Raw genomic sequence first — 22955 nt, 5'->3', positions numbered from 1 at the left:
TGGTCTTTTCTTTCCTTCTTGTCTTTTTAATGATCTCTTGTTTTCTTCATGTATGATGTCCTTGATGTCGTTCCACAACTTGTCTGGACTTTGGTCATTAGTGTTCAATGGTCAAATCTATTTTTGAGATGGTCTCTAAATTTCATGGGAAACACTCAAGGTCATAATTTGGCTCTTGTGGGCTTGTTTTAATTTTCTTCAGTTTCAACTTGAACTTGCATATGAGCAACTGATGGTCTGTTCCGCAGTGGGTCCCTGGCTTTTCCATTGTCTCTTTCCACAGATGCAGTCAATTTGATTCCTGTGTATTCCATCTGGCAAGGTCCATGTGTATAACTGCCATTTACGTTGGTGAAAAAGGTATTTGCGACAAAGAAGTCTTTGGTCTTGCAAAATACTATCATGTGATCTCCAGCATCATATCTATCACCAAAACCATAATGTCCAACTACCAGTCCTTCTTCTGGAAACCCTGGTGGCATAGCGGTTAAGAGCTATGGCTGCTAACCAAAAGGTCGGCAGTTTGAATCGACCACGTGCTCCCTGGAAACCCTATGGAGCAGTTCTACTCTTCCTTCAGAGTCACTATGAGTTGGGATCAACTTGAGGGCAATGGGTTTGGTTTTGTTTGTTTGTTTGTTTATTTAATCCTTCTTTGGTTCCAACTTTCAAATCCCAATCACTAGTAATTATCAATGCATCCTGATTGCATATTCAATCAATTTCAGACTGCACAAGTTGGTAAAAAAAACTTCAGTTTCTTCATCTTTGGCCTTAGTAGTTGGTACATAAATTTGCATAATAGTCTGTATTAACTGGTCTTCTTTGTAGGTGTGTGGATATTATACCATCACTGCCAGTGTTGTACTTCAGGATAGATCTTGAAATGTTCTTTTTGATGATGAGTATAATACCATTCCTTTCATATTATTGTCCGATTCAGAATGGCCAATACCAGTCCATTTCAGCTCACTGGTGCCTAGGATATCAATGTTCATGCATTCCATTTCATTTCTGATGATTTCCAATTTTCCTAGATTCATCCCTCGTACATTCCACATTCCGATTATTAACAAATGTTTGCAGCTGTTTCTTCTCATTTTGAGTCACACTACATCAGCAAATGAAGGTCCCAAAAGGTTGACTCCATCCACGTCATTAAGATTAACTCTACTTTCTTTTGAGTGCCTTCCATCCTGAGGGGCTCATCTTCAATGAGACAATGTTCTGCTGCTATTCACAAGGTTTTCACTGGCTAATTCTTTTCAAAAGTAGACTGTCAGGTCCTTCTTCCTAGTCTGTATTAGTCTAGAAGTTCAGCTGAAACCTGTCTGCCATGGATGACTCTGCTGGCATTTGAATACCTGTGGCATAGCCTTCAGCATCAGAGCAACATGCAAGTCCCTACGGTATGACAAACTGACAGATATAGAGGGGCCTATGAATGTTATAAAGCACGTGAGAAGAGGACAGTATATAAAACAGAAAAAGAGTGAAGTATATATAGCAAAGACATTTAATAAAAGAGCTGACAAAATGCCTGTTTATCTTCATAGTAAGGAGGTATCTGGCTACTGAGAGTGCTGTGAAAGAAACCAGGTACAGTATACTGAAGACTATATGAGGGTAAATGGAATTAGTCAAGACAGATCAACACTTCTTGGTATTAAAAATATATAATAAATTACAAAAAAAAAATCACAAGAACGCATGGGAAAAGAACTCTCTTAGTAAGAAAACAATATAAAATCAGATGATTGAGGCATAAAGTCCAAATCCAACTAACATTACTTCTAAGAAAGTTGAGAAAGTATAGATGAGTAGATTTATCAAAGAGAAATCGATAATGTGTATGAATAAAAAGTTAAGGAACAAACTTGTTTTTCATTACAACTATGTGCGTATATGGAGCCCTGGTGGTACAGTGGTTAAAAGCTACAGTGTTTGTTACAGCTGCTAACCAAAAAGCTCAGCAGTTAGAATCCACCAGCTGCTCCTTGGAAACCCTATGGGGCAGTTCTACTCTGTCCTATAGGGTCACAAAGAGTCGGAATCCACTGAACAGTAACGGGTTGTTTTTGTTTCTTAAATGTGCACGTATTCCTTTGGTAAAAATAAAAGTGAGACATAAAAAACAGGTCATCAAGATCATCAATTACTAGGTTACACTCAGATTAGGTAAAACCAAAAAAACAAAACAAATAAACAACCTCACACGCACAAAAATGAATTTGTGGTGAACTCATTAGACATGGGTCCCTAACTCAGGCCATACTACACAGCCTCAGGGGTCCAGAAGCAGAAGCAATGAAAATCGGCCGAAGAGGCTGGCCAAGCTGTTTGCTAAAAACTGTGGGTAGAATGGAATTTCAAAACAGACAAACAATCCTAGGAAGTAGCAAGAATGTGCTTTTGCAATTGCAGTTAGGATTCAAATGACGGTCTAAGCACGCTGATGAATCAAAACCACAAATAGTCCAGGGTTGATAAATAAGGAAACCCAAAAAGGTCAAAGACATACATATAAAAATAAGGCCGAAGCAAAAAAATGTAATTATGGAATTAATACTTTAAAAAAGTATATTGAACAAAATTCTGCTAATACATCAACTATAAAATGAGAATATCATTTTAGAAGGTACAGTAAATTATAGGTTACTAGAACATCCCACTCAATATATCCATGAAAATAAATATGAAAAAAAAAATCAAGCAAATGAAGATTTGATTGATGATTGTTACTGACAGTGGAGATAATAAAAGAGAAGGAGAAGCTATTAATTGCTATTATTTAACTAAGTACTTACAATGGAAGTTAGGAACTATCCTAAAGGCTATGCATGGTTTACCTCATTTAAATAAGAGTTGGAAATAAAATTCTGAGTAGTTTCTAAAAAGATGTAATACAGATTTGTTACAAGAGAGGCTAATGGTAGACAGCAGGGCTGGGAAGAAAATGCCACTTTAGACATGGGTCCGGTCAGGCTTGTTTTACTCCTGATGGATTCTGAAAATTGTGTGCAAATAATAATGTGTCTATTAGGTAAGTTTTCTAGTTGTTTTTATGTTATTACTCACTCCAAAAGGGTCTATGTTATCCCTTGTATTTAACTTATTTCCTGACTGACCCTTGTGGAAAATACAAATGTGAAAGATTTCAAACAAAAGGAATGAATACCAACCAGAAAGAATGACTTTACGTGATCTGTTCTGTATTGCCAAAAATTATTATTAATGTTCATCACTCCTTTTTGATTCTCTATTTAAAAAAATAAAAAAGGCAGCTTTCCAGCTGAGCATGAGGGAAAAAAAAATCATGCCATGCACTATGAATTACCAATGAAAGGCACTAACATGTGAAAATTAAATTATGAAATATTTGTATTATTTTCTATAGCTTTTAATGATGTTATATAATGATGTATAATGATGTCATACAAGGCCTCACTATATTCTGCCAAATAAATCTTTGAACAAGTGATGCAAAATATTAAACTCAAATTTTTTAAATAAAAATACTAGGAAAGAAAACTTTACCTGAAATTTTCAGTTTCCCTAGATAAACAGAATTATTTTTGAATTATCACTTTACAATCTTGTATGTGGAGTCTAGAAATTCCAGCAACTCTCGAACTCCAAGGTACTGCCAAGATTTAAACAATATAAGCAACCTTTGATTTTGCATTAAAAAATACATTAGATCCATAGATGTTAAGACTAATGAAACAATTCTGTAGATTAGACCTAATGGATAAAGTTTGCAGATAATTTTCTGATTTTGGTACCTGTACTGCAGTTAAGTTAGGGAATGCCTTTGTTTTTAAGAAATACAAACTGAGGTACCTAGGGGCACAGTGCATCATGCATGCAACCAACTCTTGATTGATTCTGAAAAAAATGTGTTTATGTACATATATACATATATATGTGAATATGCATATATTTATATACACACAGAAAGAAAGGGTAATATTTAAAATGATAGTATTTGGGAAGTCTGGATATAACACACACTCGTTATACATTTTTTGCCAACCATACAACCCACTTGTATATTATTTTCCTAGGCATGTTATGTGTGTTCTATGTGTGGGTGCATTATTTACATGGGCACGTTATTTGCAAAAAATATGGTATATGACAATTATTTGTACTTTTCTTCCAACTTTTCTGTAAGTATGAGATTATGTTAAGGTAATTAAGAAGTTAAAAGAAAAAAATATTAAATCACTGCTTGAATTTCCCTTTATCAAATCTTTAGAATCTTAGGTGAATATAGTGGTGAACAGCAGAAGAAAGAAAAGAAGATGCTGTTTCGCCTCAAAAACAATCAAGAGGAAAAACAATAGGTAGAAATGCTGAGAACTATATGATCACTATATTCTGAGAAGCTGACTGCCAAATGAAACACCAAATCATAACTAGCAGAAACAAACAGCTTACAGAATTTCTTTATGGACACTGGAATAGAAACCTAGCAGAGACCCATTCTTTGTCCTACTGGAAGGTGATATATCTCACAGTCCTCAAATCCTGTGTCACAGTATGTACCCTGCAGAGTTTTATAAAACTCACAAAAGCCATATGTTTTAAATGAATATTCATTACAAATTTCTAAAATATAAGAAAAGTCAAAGTACTAATCAAAGGTCGTTATGAATTTCAAAACAAAGCAGTCAGATGTATAGAATAATCTTCATAAAACAACAAAGCAAAAGTGTACATTCATTCAGTACATAGATAGCCTTGAATGATGTACAAGGCAGGAGGCTACATGCTTAGAGCAAGGTACTGAATAGGAATTCTGCATTTCTGTCCTCAGGCAGCTTGTTGTGCAATGAAAGCGGACATGTATGTGATGTTCTCACTTTGGTCCCTTTGGGGTTAAAAGCATTCACAAAGGAAAGCCTCCTCAAACTGGAGTGATAAGAAAAGAGTTCACAGAAAAAATAGCTTTTGAAATTGCTCTTTATGACTGGAAAGACATGTTTCTAAACAAAAAATGCGTCCAGAGCTCCAATATTCCATAATTTTGAGAAAGAAGAGTGTAAGGAAAGTCATAGAAAAGGGAAATTGTAGAAACATCGATTTGACTGCAGAGTCAGATTACCCAGAATTTAGGACTTTGGAAACAAGACTGTATGTAGGGTCATAGCAGAGGATGGACCCCAAGTGTCTTCCAGGACAGGTGTTCAAGAGTTTGTTCCTTTTTTAATAGACAAGTAGGAACCACTGGAAGGCCTTAAACAAAATGTGCGAAACAAATAATGCATAAAATAAGTGTGACTGTAGAATCTATTTATGTAAATTCTAATGGGAAACAAATGACAGCTCTCTTTTAAAAAGTGGGTACGAACTCATTTTAAGTAAAGAAAGGCTTGAGGAAATTTATTCCTGTAGTAGTGTCATTACTATAACCATTTACTAGTCTTATTTTTGTAAGTGAAAATGGCCCAGGTGTGAGACAAGGCAGGCACAGATATTACCTTTGAGGACTTAGAATAACAAAAGCTGTGACAGAAAATCTGGACATTCTTATGCATTTGGGAAGAAATAAAAGCTTTAACAAAATTATGCTGAATTATATTGGTCTGCTTAGGCTAATTCAGATGTACCCTCCTGACTTTAAGAACTGTCAAAAGCCTACAGGACACCCTCTCTGCTACAGAAGTCTTACTACTAATCACACATGAGGACACATCCAAAATGGGTAACTTTTAGGACTCAGCTATTTAATATACTGGAGTTTGTAGAAAGTGCCAAGTGCCTTGGACTGGCCAGAGGGGATGGGAATTGTTCATTCATTCTTTTTAATCTTGATGCTTAGATCAGGGAAGAAAAACATTACTCTAGACTTATCCATGCACAGGTAAAGAATTCCTATTTAAATTCTATTATAGAGTAATTGAGTATCTTGATTGTCAATTACAGCTTGCTTGAACGACATACCTAAGGAGTCTCTGGGTGATACAAATGCTAAGCACTCAACTATGAACTGAAAGGTTGGCATTTGAAACCACCCAGAGGCACCTCAGAAGACAGGGCTGGTGATCTGCTTCCAAAAGGTCCTAGCCTTGAAAATCCTATGGAGCAGTTCTACTCTGTACACATGGATTGCTATGAGTTGGAATCAACGTGATGGCAACTAACAACAACAGGACATACCTAAACACAAAGGCTAACTGAAAGTATGAACAGCTGTGCATACGTATAACTCCTCTACTCAGTCATCATCATATTCATATGTTGTGCACTCTTCTAAGCACTTTATATACAGTAAATCATTGAATCCTCAGAGCGACCCTATTGAGTCAGTTCTATTATTATATCCACCCTTTCTACGAGCACAGAGCAGTTCCCAATGTCACACACGCACTTAGCATCAGAGGGGAGGTGGGACCTCCCCTGGAGGTCTAAAAGCTACACTCTTAACTACTGAACATGCTGCCTCTGTACCTATTATATGTTTGAAGTATGTATGCCCTTTTAAAAATATATTAAGGTAAAGAAGAGACTGTTCCTTTCGATACATATGTGCACAATAAATCTGAGATAGCTAAGGTAAAATTATTTGATTAAATCATTGTTTCCAGATAAAGAATTTTCTGAACCAACAAACCAACCCGTTGCCGTCAAGTTGATCCCGACCCACTGTGGCCCTATAGGACAGAGTAGAACAGGCTCATAGAGTTTCCGAGGAGGGCCTGGTGGATTTGAACTGCTGGCCTTTTGGTTAGTAGCCCTAGCACTTAACTACTATACCACCAGGGTTTTCCTAAAAGGTATAGTATGATAGAATTTAGAGTTCACTGATAATAGGAATACCCATTAGGATTCCTTTTCATTTCAAATAAATGTGTTTTAGCTTTGGAGAAACATGTTTAAACTGTACAAGCTAGGCAATCCTACAACAAAAGATCTTCAAAACTCCTCAGTGCTAATCTATAAAATTAAGCACAAACAGGAGAAATGGAGTAAAAAATTTAGAAAACCACATCAACCCCTGTCTTCTTAAAAAATCAAATATTGTGTCAACAAATCAAGGTTAAGGATACCGAGAGGAAAAAAAAAAATATGATCGAGGGGGAAAAAACAGAGGACAAAACCAGGATGCTATTATTCAGCTCTGCACTTAGATTTAACAAGAGCTATCAATCCTTCTTTTCATGAACATTAAATCCAGAAGGAAAAAGAAAAATATAGATCAGTCTTCATAACCAGAGGCCAGAAGAACTTCAAATCCTGAAAACCTGAACTGACAATTTGAAGCCTCTGTAACACTCTGAAGGACTGCGTGCATTTTATTCTCAGGCTTTTTCATTTTTAATCATTTTGCTCTACGCCGTCCCGACAAGAGCTGATGGAGTAGTCCAGTCCAGGTGCTCGCCTTTCAAAGGCAGAGGCGACAATCATACTTATCCTCCAAATCTTCCCAAGTGATTCATTTTTTCTGTAAGCCTGATGTTCAACAGCAGTAAGGAATCTTGGGGGGAAAAAGAAGCAAATCCAAAATTTTGTTTCTTGGTAGTTCAGCTTTTTCTTTTTTGTTCGTAAATAGGCTTTTTCTGAACCAAGGGAATGCTTTGTCCCTGCAATTATATGTTTTCGTGCCCAGATCAAAAACAAAATACTAACGTGGGACTGCACTTTTACATGGTGGTAATCTGATTAGAGAAACAGTCATTCATTCAGTAGGTATTTCTAACACGGCTAGTATGTGTCAATACTGTTTTGGGCACCAAAGATTGGACAATTCTGAACAAGCCAGAAAATGTTGACACCTCAGTGGGTGTACACTCTAGTGGGAGGGGAAAAGCAAGTAAATAAAGGAGGATCATCTTCCTGCACGTCAATTAAGTGTAAGAGTGACAGAAAAGCTGGCAGTGGAAGCACACTTCAGCAGGGTGTCAGAGAGGCCTGTCTGAGTAGGTGGCAGGAGAATTCATCTTTGAGAGGTGAGAAGGAGCTAGACTGGGGGCAGTGTCCTCCTTACAGAACAGGCGGAAAGTGCAAAGGTCCAGGAGAGACGGGAAAGAACATACCATGTTCTCAGAACAGAGAAGAAACCAGTGTGGCCATGCACATGAGCATAGAGATAAGTGATATGAGATGAAATGGGGGAGGTACGAAAAGGCTTTTTAGGCTTCCATGTGGAACAGGGTTATATTCTGGAATGGGAAACCACTGAACATCTTTGAGCAATGGACCTACATGTTTTTAAAGAACGTTAAGGCATATCTGTTGAGAACAGTTCGGAGGGGAGCTAAGGCAGATGTAAATTAGGAGTGCACCTATCACGGCATATGCAGGAGATGATGGTGACTGGGGCTACTGTGGTATCGGTGAAGATGGAGAGTACTCAAATGATTCAAGGTCTATTTTGAGTTTGAAATGATAGAACCTGCTGATAAATTGGATGGGAAGAAATGAAGGCAATCAAAGAATACCCTGCCAGGAGATTCTTTTCCCATGAAATCATTTCTGCTGTGCTGCATAGAGCCAAAATACAAAAGCTTAATTTCACAGTACCTGAAAATGAATGTCCCAAAATGAGAACACATTTCTTATTAAATTATATATATATAGAGAATGTACCAGTTTCTGTTTTTTGGAAATAAATTTTAACAAACGCTTCCATGGTTGACGCATAAAAGTAAAATGTAAGAATGATTTAGTTACAATAGTTTACTACATCAACTTAGATCTCAAGTGATTAAGAAAAATATTTCAAGAAAAATATAAAGGCAAATTGATAGATATATAAAAATCGTAACACCAACTGTGGGGGAAAAAAAGCTTATTTTTAGCTTACAGGATGCTTATGAATTCTTGAAAAGCTTTAGGAAGAAAATGTTATATTTAAAATGCCCTATTTTATCTTTGTATATTTCGCCTTTGTATAAATCAAGTGGAGTCCCTGGGTGGTGACTAATGCACTTGGCTGCTAACTGAAAGGTTGGCAGTTTGAGTCCACCAACAGGTACCCTGGAAGAAAGGCCTGGTAATTTAGTTCCAAAAAAATCAGTCTTAAAAACCCTATTTTGTCCTATAGGGTTTCGATGAGTCGAAATCAACTCACTGGCACACAACAACAACAATAATATACTACCAAGGGAATTAATGCCATACTCCTGAATCTGTCAATGACCACCACCAGTTGGCTTGTAACAGCTCGATCTCTGTTTACACTCTATGTTCCAGTAGAAATCTTTCATCACATTTCCTTGCCTACATTTTTCAAATCAATGAGGATGGATGTAACATGAGCATGAGCTATACACCTCACTCGTTTTTATATTCCTAATGCCTAACACAGAAACTCTAGTGCTGTAGTGGTTAAGCGCTATGGCTGCTAACCAAAGAGCTGGCAGTTCGAATCTGCCAGGCGCTCCTTGGAAACTCTATGGGGCAGTTCTACTCTGTCCTATAGGATCCCTATGAGTCAGAATCGACTTGACGACACTGGGTTTGGTTTGGGTTTTTAATGCCTAACGCATCTCTGTCACATGGAAGTGGACAGAGAGATGTATAAATGCTCACTGTGACTCTGTTCAAATACTGTTTTTAAATCAAATTAATTCTCATTTTTTAAAATCATGCTTACAATTTTTTTTTCACTTAAAACACACACACACACACTTAGAACAAACTGAACCACTTGATTTCACTTAGTACTTTGATAAAATATGTACTGAAAACTTGTCAGTTCTTCCTACATGATTACATTACCTTTATTATCTCCTCAGTTGGGGTGTCCATCTCTAAGGAAGAGAGCTAGATTTCACAGTTCTTTGGGACAGCCCTTAAAACCTGAAACACAATCAGCTGGCTCTAAGGTGTCATTGTTGCCGGGTGCCAATGAATCGATTTCAACTCATAGTGACAAAGCAGAACTGCCTCATAGAGCGTTCTTGGCTGTAATATTTATGGAAGCAGACCACCAGGTCCTTCCCCCATGGAGCTGCTGAATGAGTTCAAGCTGCCAACATTTCAGTTAGCAGCCAAGCACTTAACCATTGTACCACTAGGTTCCTTGGTCCTAAGAAAGACTTCAGGAAATTCTGCTGACGATTCGTTCAGCATTGCAACCCAGTGGTAAATCCCAGCTGCAGTGTATGAAATAGTATTTGTGCCTGGAAGCATTTATAAATTCTCAAAAAAATATTTCTCTACTGCAATATCAAATCTAACATCTTAAGGGAAAAAAAATCAAAATTTAAAATTGCATTGATAATGGAATTAAGTTTTATCAGGTAACAAAATCTAAGAGGAGCAGAAAAGATACCTTCAAACAGTTTTTTCTCTGAAGAGAGTTTAGAAGCAGCAGAAGGGGCTTGGTATAAAAAGTCACAGAGAAAGGTGGACTGGGAGAACTCTTGACTCAATCCACCTTCAGAAGGAATATCATGTTGTGGGAAATCTGAAAAAATTAAAGAAACAATAAATATGAAATCTAAAAAGCAATTTTTCCTTTTGCATATAAATATACAGGTAAGTTCTGAACAGAAGACAAACCGCACGAAATATACCACAGAGTAAATATATAGAGAGATTTATTTTACTTTGCACAAAAGCATTTAAGTCATAAATTGGACTTCATTTTGGTAGGAAAAAATTATGTGAGATTAACTATTTTAATCTTCCATTTATAAGCCTGCAGAAATATATAAGATTTAGTTACTAAACTTTCCTGAAACGAAGTAGAAAATAATTAGTCTTAAGCATCTTCTATGTTTTTTGGTGACTGTGGTTTTCTTCCTGCTTTTTTTTCTTTCCTTATTTAAGAAATAAACATTATTTGAGCATTTTTCCTTTTAGGAGTATACCAGATGAGACGGAACGTGTACAGGGATAACAACTAACCTGAGAATTTGTTATGGTAGAGAAATTCCATTTGCAGACTCTGCCCAGCCTTCTTGGCCAGCAGATAGGGGGTGCTGTACACGGGGTCTCCGGTTGCACACATAACATCTGCTCCACTGAACAGCAAAGCCATCGTTTCCAGGACATCTGGTTTCACTACAGCAGCACACAGAGCCTGGTGGTTCAAAGAAAATATACTTTTTAAGGGAAGAAAATATGATGCTAGCTATCAAAATGAGAGAAAGTCTGGTAATGCATTTATGAGATGAAGTGTATTTCTTTTTTCCCCAAGAAGGCTAATCATTAACTGTGCCCTGAATTAGACAATAGGCACATAAGGCCTGTTTACTACACTTTAAATGACAGCCATGCCCTCTAAGTCTCAATTCATTGTTTTGTTGGTGTGATGTTCCAAGCCTTCCAATCCATCATATTTGCTTTTGAAAATATTTTTACGCTCACATACTATGGCAGTTGATGATGTTTAGAAAACTAAATACATTTCAAATGTAATAAAGAAATACTCAGTAACATTTTATTATGTGAATGCTAATATGTGTGTGTATATATTTACATATGTGCTTGTGTGTGTGTGTGTGTATCTCCTATTTAATCCTGATGTGTAGAATCTTTAAATTACTGTTGTGCTTTAGGAATCTGAAAAATGAATACAAAACAAATTCAAGATCTCTCCCTTTTTTTGAAGGGTTGCCAGGGCATGAGTGTGCAAAGAGCAAGCAAGAGACAATAAAACATTATTTACTTCTGGTATTTATCATACTTGTACAAACAGAAAGGACTTCAGGAATCTAACTTTTTTATCTTTCTTTTGCCTTGAAGTAAGCTAACTTTACATCTTATTCTTTTTCTTCCCATTTTATGTGCACCCCCAGACCTCACTTTTATCAGCTTCCCACTTGCTTCTAAACCCTCTGATTTGGGCACCTAATTCCATCTGACTTTTTAACCTTGGCCTTACCATTTTATTTGCTTCCTGTCACAGTGTTACCTAGACAGATCACTGGTCAATTTTCCCTCTGTGATGCAACCTCAGGACAATCGCTCATTAACTGTCACCATGGACACCTCAGAGTGAGGAACGTTCTTTGGCACGTTCCTTCACAGTTCTAGACCTGGAGGGTCAGTTGGTAAAAAAAACTACTAATCTTTTTCCACCATGGTCCATCTGACCTCTAGAATTCCCTTTAACTCAGAATCAAGAAACCTGAATCCAGGTATCTGACTGCACTAATTTGCTAGGTGATTTTTGGCAAATTTCTTCGCTGCATTGGGCCTTAGTCTTCCTCACCTTGAAATGAGTATATTGCATAAAATAATGGCTAACTTCTCTTTCATCCTAAGTGTCTCTGATTCCCAATTTAATCACATGTGTTTTCTTTTGTTCTTCCTCTTGTCACCCTACTCCTTTCCTTCCAAACACAATGTACTTGATATTTTATATTTATTGGGGTGTTTACCTGTTAAGGAGCCCTGGTTGCATAGTGGTTAAGTTAACCAAAAAGCTGGCAGTTTGAACCTACCAGCCGCTCCGTGGTAGAAAGATGTGACAGAAAGTATATCTTTCTGTAAAGATTACAGCCTTGGAAACCCCACGAGGCAGTGCTACTCTGTTCTATAGGGTCGTGATGAGTCAGAATTGATTTGATGGCAAGGGGTACCTTTTAATGATGGGTTTCCCTACCTGCCTGTCTTTCCCATGAATTAAAAAAAGTCACATCCATATTTTTCCACAATTTTATCCCCAGCACCTAAAAAAGGATTCTCAAATAACAAGTGCATAATAAACCCACCAAACCAAACCCACTGTGGTAGAGCTGATTTTCGACTCACAGCAACCCTATAGGACAGAGTAGAATTTTCTCACAGGGTTTCCAAGACTGTAACCCTTACAGAAGCAGACTGTCACATCTTTCTCCCGTGGAGCAGCTGATGGGTTCGCACCGTTTACCTTTCATTTAACAGCCAAGCGCTTAACCACTGTGCCACCAGGGGTCCTTGCATAATAAACAGCTATTAAAAAAAATTTTGGTTAAAATTGCTCACCGACACTAAGAGTGTCACTTTTAAGAAGCCCGATGTGGATGTACGTCCCAATGAATAGACTTTCCTAAAATATTCTTAGAAGGAATGCAATTGCTAGCACTTAATCTAAAACTTACCTAATAGCTTAGCTCATGTAAACAGTGTAGTGTAGCAGACAGGACTTCACTTGGGGACAACAATATGTACTCACTGACAAGATTTCCATCACCATCAAAGAGGGAGAAGCAACTGGGGGAAGACATGTCCTTGTTCTCCAATCTCACCAATTACCTCTGCAGATCCATAACTTACTATCCACGCACTTATTATTTATTAGGAATTAGGTTAATCATAATCCTTGGTTTATGATACCCTCTCATCACTATTCCATACATGTATGGTATAACTGGTCACTTATTTTAATAATGGAATGAGCACCCATGAAAAAACACCACCCAAAATAAAATTAACCACCTTAACAATAACCTACATTTAACCATATAATCCCCCATCCCATTCGATCCATCTGGTTCTCCCCACTTCAGTTAACCATCCCAAATCCTCAGTTCACTATGTGTTATTGCTTTAAAATTGGCTGGTGATCTCCATTTATTAATATCAAAAATGCACAAGCAAGAAAAAACATTGTTGGGGAAAGTAACCAATAGAATAGAAATGTAAATTGATTTTATATATATTGCAATTTCTAGAGAAGTATGGAAAATTGTCTTTACTTTTTTTCTAAAATATTCACCATATTGCTACTACCTGGCAATCTTTATCAAATAAGCATTACCATTAAAAAGATACTAAAGAATTGAGAACCATGTAAAAATACATCTTCTAAGCATTAAAAATATAGATATATGAGGTATATGCTTAAAATATACCTATACATAGAAAAGCCTCCTAACACACAGGAGACTGAAAAGGCAGTTTAGAAAAAGAAAGGAGGGGGGCGGGGGAGGAGGGTGCTAACAAAACCTTTTGCCGAAAGGGTGAGGACTAAATGGGTCCCATGAAATAGGCACAAGACCCGGAATGACTCAGGCAAAGGCAAACAACACTTCAATACCACTAAGCAAAACACAGTTGGTAACAATAAATTAATTGAGGAAATGATGTCAATTATGATGGCACCAACTGAGTAACATAGGAGTTCAAGTTACGTTTAGTATCCTGTACTTAAAATAGGGAAAGTGGTTAACATTTTAAGAATGACAGGGTAGGCCTGAGTTAGCTGGAATCTTCAGTAAGGAAGAGTTAATCTTCTATGATACTGGATCCTTAAGGGAACCAATGAGAAAACCACCCATGCACTCTTGTAAGCAGAAATAAAATTAAGTAAAAATTTTATCAAATAATATAAGATTTTGCTTCTTACCAAGAGCCTTGGCACATATTTAAAAAAAAAAAATTAAAATCCAGTTTTGTTGATACATTTCATTGAATACCTTATTTAATTCTTCTTTTGTGAGAGACGCCAAAAGGGTTTTTCTGAATCTTCCTTCCCTATACTTCTGAGTGATAAAGCTTTTTCTCTTTTCTACTGGAGAGTCCATGTGTAATTCTTCATCCTTGGGAAGATTACCAGCCCAAAAGTCATTTGCTCTTTTGTTTCCAATGACAATAAAAAGCTGAATTTTCAAAAAAAACCAGATAATGTATCAGTGCGTAAAATGTATTTAAATTTTCAGAAAATGAACTCACATTACAAATTACAGTGTAACAATATAAAATACAGGTAAGCTCAGGAAAGACCCACTCTTTCAGTAAGATGGCGTATGAAAGCAGATACTATTTCTGTTTTGAACACAGCCTACCTGCTCACAATATTGGTAAAAAAAAAAAAAAAAATTAGAAAGGAAATCCAAGTAACGCAAATTGCATAAACACTGTTATTAAGTATGTTTTGAAGCTCACATTGAGACAGATTCATTTAAAATGGCTAAAAAGGTGGGCTAATACTGTCTAGAGTGGCAAGTAACACTAGTAGAAAATGGAGACATCAAGTTAGACATAATCACAGTAAGTCCAGTGTAGACAAGAAAAAAAAAATAACAAATTTTGCCGAATGTCTTCATTGATGCCTCTTATAATTTATCCATGCTGGGTTAAATAGAGAGAAAGAAAATTCAAACTTAAAAAAAAAACAGCCAAAACTTCTTAAAAGTAGTCATTACTATTAAAGCTTCTTGTAGTTTTTATTTTAAATTAACTGTCTCAGTTAGGAAGCAAGCTGAAAGAGTTACTACCCTAAAGAAATCCAAACAGCCCGATTGCATGGTTCTTCCCCAATCTCTTATACTCATCACCACCATTAAATCAGACTTACCTCAATGAGTTCATTGCTCCAAATACTGGCATCCATTTTTAGGCTTCTAACCTTGGAATCTTTAGGACCTAAAGATCTGTGTTGTCCTGGAATCAAAAAACAATTATATTTCTATTTTAGTTTGAATGTAAACTTACTTTACTTTTTAAAGAATATATGAATATGTGTGTTGATTTGGGAGATAATATTGGAGCCACTATTCCCTGACCTTGAGCATAAAGAAGGTGACCCAGTTGGAGCTGGACCCACAAGGACTTACAAGAACGTATCACCTGGGCCCTGAGGTATAATGACAATAGCTTGCTTGGACCATCTTGGTAAACATCTTTCAGGGAAACTTTCATATAAACAAATCATAAACAGAACAAAAGACCCACATACTTTCCACTCATCTTTTTCTTTTAGCATTTAGTGAATAGTAAGATTTGTTGGACAGATGAAGACCCTTCTGACTGTCTTTACAGAAACCCGTACCAATGATTGTTAAGAAAGATGATTCAAAATGTAGAATGATGATGACTTAACAGTTTTTAGCCAATCTGTGAAAAGGTGAAGCTTTCAATGGTTTTGCCCATTTGACATGTTAATATATACTGAGGATTCTGTAATATTCCTCGGACTTGGACAGACATGGCTCTGGCGGCATGCTTGTTCGTTCTCCCACTTTTGCCTGTTCTATAGTATTCCTCAGACTCGGGCAGACACAGCTCTGGCGGCATGCTTGTCCATTTCCTACTTTTGCCTCTTTGAATATATGCCAAATAAAACCTTTCTTTTTGCTTTACTAAACTTTGCCATGTTTTTACCCTAGAACAATGTATACACTTATGTTTATAAGTATATATCTGTATCTTTTCAACCTAAAACATATCAATCTCTACTTTCCTAAATGCTAACAGCACTAAGCATAGTGATGGTAATTTAAAAAAAAACATAGCCAACCACGATGACAATAACATCAAACATCTTAATCACCATCTTATATTGGCCTAAACTATACTTTTAAAAGCATACCTAATTTTTTTTTCCTCATTTGGTAATTAGCTAGAAATTGTAGGTCATTAAAAACGTTTTATAATGGTTCTGTTTAGTTTACACGTACCTGGATATTATTCCTTTACCATTAAAAAAAATTAACCACAACTCTCTAATAAATGCTTACTTAGAAATCTAATGTGATTTTTTTTACAACTGTATATGGAAGAGAAAGGTAACAGTCCAAAGTTCTATTATCATCAATTCTACTCTGCTATAAAAATCATCATTCAGTGATTACTGGGCACCCAGGCATATGTAAGGTGCTTTCTAAGCTGTGAAGGAATCAACCAAAAAAAAAAAAAACATTGCTATCAGATTGATTCTGAATCATAGTGACCCTTTTAGGACTGAGTAGAACTGCGCCACGGGGTCTCCAAGGAGCAGCTGGTGGATTCAAACTGCAGACCTTTTGGTTAGCAGCTGAACTCTTAACCACTATGCCACCAGCGTTCATCGCAGAAATCAAGGTATATAAAACACTGTCCTTGACCTTAAGGACTTACTGCTTTATCATCAGTAAAAGTTCATTACTCCTTCTACATTAGGTAAGAGGTTCCTTTCCTCCCCTCTTTGTGGTGGATACTACTCAGAACACCAAGCCCTAGAATTCTCGGGGCAGGAATTTGTATAAAGTTACATTTTTAAAGACTACCTAAAAAAATAAAAAAATTTAGGTGCAAACTTGGAGGAATATGGGAGGAACTGAAAAGGACTACTGGAGTACCACTGGCAAGAAATTATGAGGCTCTGAATTGAGACAGGAGAAGAAAGAGAGTGGGAGATACTGAGAAGGTAAAATTCATGGACGTGGTAGGCTTTAAGGAAAGGGGAAGGGAAAGGGTTTCCCAAGGTTTAGGTATGAGTATGGGGTAGATAAGGAGCCCTGGTAGCCCAACGGTTAAGTGTTTGTCTTCTAACCAAAAGGTTGGCAGTTCAAGCCCATCCAGAGGTTCTGCAGGAGAAAGACCTGATGATTACAGCTAGAAAACCCTTTGAGGCAGTTCTACTCTGTCACATGGGGTTGCTATGAGTTGAATCAACTTGACTGCACCTAACAACAATAATATAGGGTAGACGGTATTGCTTCTGACCAAGACTGGGAACTGGGAGTACATGAGAATGCACACATTATTTTTCAGGTAGTCATACCCCATTGCCATCGAGTCGATTCTGACTCATAGCAACACTACGGGACAGAGTAGAACTGACCCATAGGGTTTCCAAGGAGTGGCTGGTGGATTTGAACTGTTGTCCTTCTGGTTAGCAGCTGAGCTCTTAACCACTCTGCCACCAGGACTGCATTTTTGAGGTATCGCTGTCAAATTCAAGTAGAGATTCTACTAGCTAGTTAATTATAAGAGTTTGGTATTAAACAGAGAAAGAACCACCTGCTTAAGAACAAGTGTTGAAGTCATGCAATTAAATAATATCACTCAGGAACAACAGAGTGAAAAGACAGCTGAGGACATAACCCAAGGGAACACATACATTTCAGGAGCAAGCTAAGGAAAAATAACCTGAAAAAGTCTGATTAGCATGGTAAGACCACACTAAAAGAAAATGGTATCCTGGATGTCAAGTAACTAAGGGATGTGAAAGACAGGCAGACTGGTCAAGAGTGTCATATGCTGCAGAGAAATCAATAAAGCTAGAAATTGACCACATAGAAATTGAGAGGTAAAAGACTCTGGTAAATGTAGCCAAAAGATTTTTTACTATAGTAGAAAACAAAGAAAGCTGATTATAAGAAGCTAAAGAAAAACTAGGATGTTAAAGAAATGAAGATAGTTCATCCAGGCTACTATTCTTGCAAGTACTTGTTTATGAAAGAAAGAAGGGACAGATAATGATACATAACCCAAAACCAAACCCACCGCCATAGATTGGATTCCGACTTATAGTAACCACACAGAGTTTCCAAGGCTGTAAATCTTTAAGGAGGCAGACTGCCACATCTTTCTCCCATAGAGCCCCTGGTGGTTTCAAACCACCGATCCTTCTGTTAGCAGTTGATTGCTTTACCCACTGTGTCACAAGGGCTCCTTGATGATACATAGAGGAGAAAGGAAAGTTTTCAGAAAGCTTTCTGGTGTTACATTAATGGGAAAGGCTGATGCAGGTTTACACGCTGAAACCAAAAAAAAAAAAAAAAAAAAAAGCTGAATATAAGTGATGGGGTAGGATACTGAGGAGAGAAGAGAAAAGGGAGCATAGTAAAAAGAATAGCCTGGGACAACACAAGGTATTTTTTCCAGTAAGACTGGGAAGAAAGGGAAAAGGATAGGAAAAATACCAATAACTTGGTAAACACAAAGTGGTAGGTGATTAGCTAAGCATTTTTTATTGTTGTTGTTGCTAATTGGCTGGTGAGGAAATTTATGTAGTATAAGAAATGCAGGAGAACTCAGGAAAAGCAGTAAGGGTTTGTAACAATTCTTGTGGCTGCACTACCCACTGCCTTTGCTCTCCCTAAGTTAGATGTTCCTCTACTGTAAGCACTAGCCATTTATGTGTGGAGGAAAGGCCACGTCTTACTCACCTTTAATTTCCAGGACCAGTACAGTATCTATACTTTATGTGAACTGCATTTGGGGGGGGGGGGGGGTGAGAGGCACGGAAGGCTTGCAAATTAAAGTTTAGACTGTAGCTGACTTTCTTCAAGACTTCTATGATAAAATACCCAAGCTGGGGTCTTTTTCCCTTCATTCACCTGGACAATGGTCTGAGCTCCCAATTACACTGAGATGTAAGGGTGCTCAGGTATAAGGAATAAGGTCAAAACAACAACGCCAATCACAGTACTGGTTATCTGCATAAACACCAATATGCCAATGAAATGCTTCTACATTAAAGTCCTCATTATAAGACAATCTGGAGCTGGTACATGAAGTTTAGGGCTCAAAACAACATCGATGTGAAAAACCTGTCTTACAAGAAATTACTGGGGAAAAACAGACAAATCTTCACACAAAGATGCACATCTCAGGGTGTATTCGGAAACCCAAAATTCACAAATTAAAAAAAATGCCCTTTTAAAATCCACACATAGATCCGTAGGCACAAAATACGATTACACACTTAAAAATCCATTTTTACATCTAAGTCATGCACAAGAGAAGTTTAGAACTGTAAGATATTTCTTAGTTTGATTTAAACGTAATAAGCTTCCTCTAGTTCGATTTTTCGCAAACATTGGCTGGGACACATTACATATGACAACAATGAGCATTCGGTGCTGATCTACCGCCCAGCAGTGATGAGCATAACTCATCACTAATTACCTGCGCACTTCTTACAGATGACAACACAGAGATTGATGGATGCCCAGTCAGGATCCGGGGCTTTACAATCTGCACAGCTCCTGTTGGACTCATTAAACCAAATCTTCTCAGCTACTTCATAATCAGAGAGAGTTTCTGCTATCGATTGCTGCACAGCTTCAATCCACTCTTGTTTCTCTTTCTCAGACTCGGCTGTAAAGCTGAAACAATTAACATTTCTGCATTATCGATCTGCCTTGTAAAGGCCAATTAAGCAGTGTGTTAAGCTTGCATATTCACTGCACTCACACATTAAACAGTAGCTGAAAAAAATGCCTTCCAGGCAGTCCGGGACTGTCCTTTCTGTTAAAAATCATCTAATTTAACAAATCTTTTTCCTTTTAATTTTCCACATGGCTATGATTTTGTTTATTTATCTTGAACCAAAATTAGCACACACATTTTTCTGACCAGTATATTAAAATTGCCTTGGTAGGTCAAAAGCTCAAGTGAGAGGCCATGTTTCCTAAGCACTGGTTATATAATAATCAGTAGCTGTCTGGCAGAGTTTCAAGACTATTGAAATATTTTGTCAAGCAATTATGCCATGATAGCCTGAAACTAAATTATCAAAAACACCCACCAGAAACTGTGATTTTTTTTTTCAAACTTAAAAAATAGACTTTTTTTTTTTTTTTTTTTTTAGTTAAAAGAATGTCCAGATGGCTTTAAGAAACTGTAGAACCAAAAAAGTTTTAAGATTTCTAACTCATATTTAGGCATGTTCTAATTTATTCTAATTCTTAGTATTTATTGGGTGCCTAAGAGAAGGAAGAAAGCATTAAATATTAGTTCACTCATTGAAGAAATATCAACTGAGTACATACAATGTGCCAGGGCATGTGCTCTGGTACTATGTATCAGGTCAATGGCCCACAGAATGATTCTTCACATTAAAATTTTCTGATTTAAAGATCAAAATGCACAGAAAAATAATGAACATAAAAGATGACTAAAATCTATTGCAACTGAGCCCACTCGGACTCCTAGCGACGCTAGAGGACAGAGCCGAACTGCCCAATAGGGTTTCCAAGGAGCAGCTGGTAGATTCGAACTGTCAGCGTTTTGGTTAGTAGCCGAGCTCTTAACCACTGAGCCATCAGGCATGAAAGGTGACTAACATGTTCTAAACAATCCACTAAAAAAATGGGTTGCCTACATGGGTTATATTTTTCCTGAAACATCTTATATCTTAATAATAATTACTACAATACTGATAAACTTCCTAATGGTTTCCTGTCCCACATAAGGAGAGATTGATTGGTCATAAGCAGTATCTACATTTTGAGTTAAGGCTAGAATCTGCACATGTGAAAATAAAGCTTATTATTCTTTATGTAATCATTTTCTCAAAATTTGAGCCAGTGAATATATTTTGACAGATAAAATGAATAACAGATATGACAGCATTTTTGAAAATGCCAAGTAATCATTAGGTTCTCAAAGGACTCTATTTTCCACAGAACCTTGTGGTATGCTGATTATTTCAGAAAATAAATTAACGTGCCTAAACTCAGTAAGATACTGACTTATGCCTATTCTGTATACTAAAGTTATGGAGCCATTATAGATTAATAAAACATATTAAGGATTTTAACTTTTCCGTTTCGTTGTCATAATGAAACAATTACTATAGTACCATAATACAAAATATATCATTAAATGCTAACATGTTTGGATCAATAAGTTCTATGAGAATCATTAAATTTAGCATCACTTTAGGCTAGAGTTCCTTATAGGAAATCATTGTGGAGAAATTAAATTAGTGGTTGATCTTAAAGGAGAGATTATATTTGATTTGGCTAAAAGAAGGTAAACAGTAATACAGTTTAAAAACATGTAATATGTATTTTTTTATTCTATTCCTTCCAAGCGTGAGAAGATATGTTATATATTTGATGATTAAAAACTAACATATTCACCAAGACTACTAAGAAAAAGAGTTATTAAGAAAAGAAACAATTCAAATCTCAAACTGCTAGCAAGCTTGTGTGATTATTCAATGTCTATTATACAAGATTTCTGTATACACTGGCTAATAAAACTAGACAATATGGAAATAGGAGATAACTAAGTGTCCTATAAAAGGTAAGATCATCATTACTGGTATAAAGGCAGATTGCCCATGCCTTTCTATAGCAGTACAATTATAAACGTTTAAAAACAGCTTACCTAAAACTCCTATAGGGAGTGATTATTTCAAAAGATTGTTTCACAGTTCGATCCACTTGCTTTACATTTGCTACATTCATAGGAATTATGGTAATGCCAAGCCCGCTCTTAAAATCCTATTTTGGAGAAAACAAAACAAAACAAAATTAAAAGAAACAGAAACAATGGGTTTTGAAACTCCAATCATATTTTCTAATAAACTCTATGAAATTTTCCTACACATAAAAAATACGTGTAGGAAACATAACAATTCGTTTAAAGAATAGATTGAGAGTTTTTTCTCACTTCAGGTAGTCGCTTTTAATAACACCAAGTCATTCTAAACTTGACAGTTCAGCAATCGATAAAGCATGACTGTTTCTTTCACATGGAACGTAAGCTAACTGGGCCACAGATCTTGAACTACAGATGTTTGCTTTTGAAGGTAAGCACCATATTCACCTTCATCCATTCAGTAAAGGAAAATAACAGTTAACCCCAACTATGCGCCAAGCACTTTCCTAAGGTGGGGAACTGAATGACACTGTGATGTTGGCATAAACGCCATTTATAAAAAAAGGAGAACCCAAACCACAGAGCTAGCTATGTTGCAAGTAAAAAGCTAGTTCCACCTGGTAGAAAGGAACTGACACTCGTGCTGTCTGATCCCTCCTTCTTTGTTTTACCATGTTACCTCTGCTCTGTCACTTTTCTCAAGCAGAAGTATTACTAGTTTCATGCAGTACACAATTTTATCTCATTTCCAGTATTTTATATTTCTCTTCATTCTATCAGATTCTTAAAAAATTCTTCTAATGCCATTTTAGTATGAAAACTGGCATTTGTTCAACGACCACAACCACTGTGTCCAGCTTATCTCACCAAAATTAAAAACTGTTCAAAAGGCTGCGGAAAGTCAGCATTCTAAAATCTTTGAAGTTTGCAGTATGTTATCTAGTCACATGGGATTTGGAAATTTAATTTATCAAATAAATAAGCTAAACGTTTTTAAAAACTGTAATTAATCTGTGCCTCGAAAAATGAATTATACTATATTAACAGATTCAGATTGAATGTGCTCTGAATTTCTAAATCAAATCACGATAAGAAAAAGTAACTATAATAAGGGCAAACTACAAAAAACGTAGGTCCATTTTCAACAAGGAGATTTGTGGCAGAGACTGTGAAAGAATTCACAGGCCCTC

At 36.6% G+C, this 22955-nt stretch overlaps 1 protein-coding gene across 4 annotated transcripts in view; it reads right to left on the bottom strand.

Annotated features, from left to right (window-relative positions):
- The window catches only part of ARAP2 (ArfGAP with RhoGAP domain, ankyrin repeat and PH domain 2), a 247799-nt gene that overhangs the window by 109172 nt on the left and 115672 nt on the right, over positions 1 to 22955 (bottom strand). For 3 of the 4 annotated variants that reach the window (XM_049886379.1, XM_049886382.1, XM_049886380.1), the window contains exons 10-15: positions 21772 to 21887; positions 19561 to 19760; positions 15242 to 15327; positions 14361 to 14543; positions 10864 to 11038; positions 10286 to 10420 (exon numbers count right to left, since the gene is read on the bottom strand). In XM_049886379.1, coding sequence (XP_049742336.1) covers positions 10286 to 10420; positions 10864 to 11038; positions 14361 to 14543; positions 15242 to 15327; positions 19561 to 19760; positions 21772 to 21887 — 895 coding nt within the window. The remainder of the gene's footprint in view (positions 1 to 10285; positions 10421 to 10863; positions 11039 to 14360; positions 14544 to 15241; positions 15328 to 19560; positions 19761 to 21771; positions 21888 to 22955) is intronic. The other variant, XM_049886381.1, reaches the window with a different exon arrangement.

Source organism: Elephas maximus, chromosome 5 (genome assembly GCF_024166365.1).
Source record: "Elephas maximus indicus isolate mEleMax1 chromosome 5, mEleMax1 primary haplotype, whole genome shotgun sequence".
Lineage (NCBI taxonomy): Eukaryota > Metazoa > Chordata > Mammalia > Proboscidea > Elephantidae > Elephas > Elephas maximus.
The sequence above is the reverse complement of the archived record's forward strand: the minus strand, read 5'-3'. Positions and strand labels throughout refer to the sequence as shown.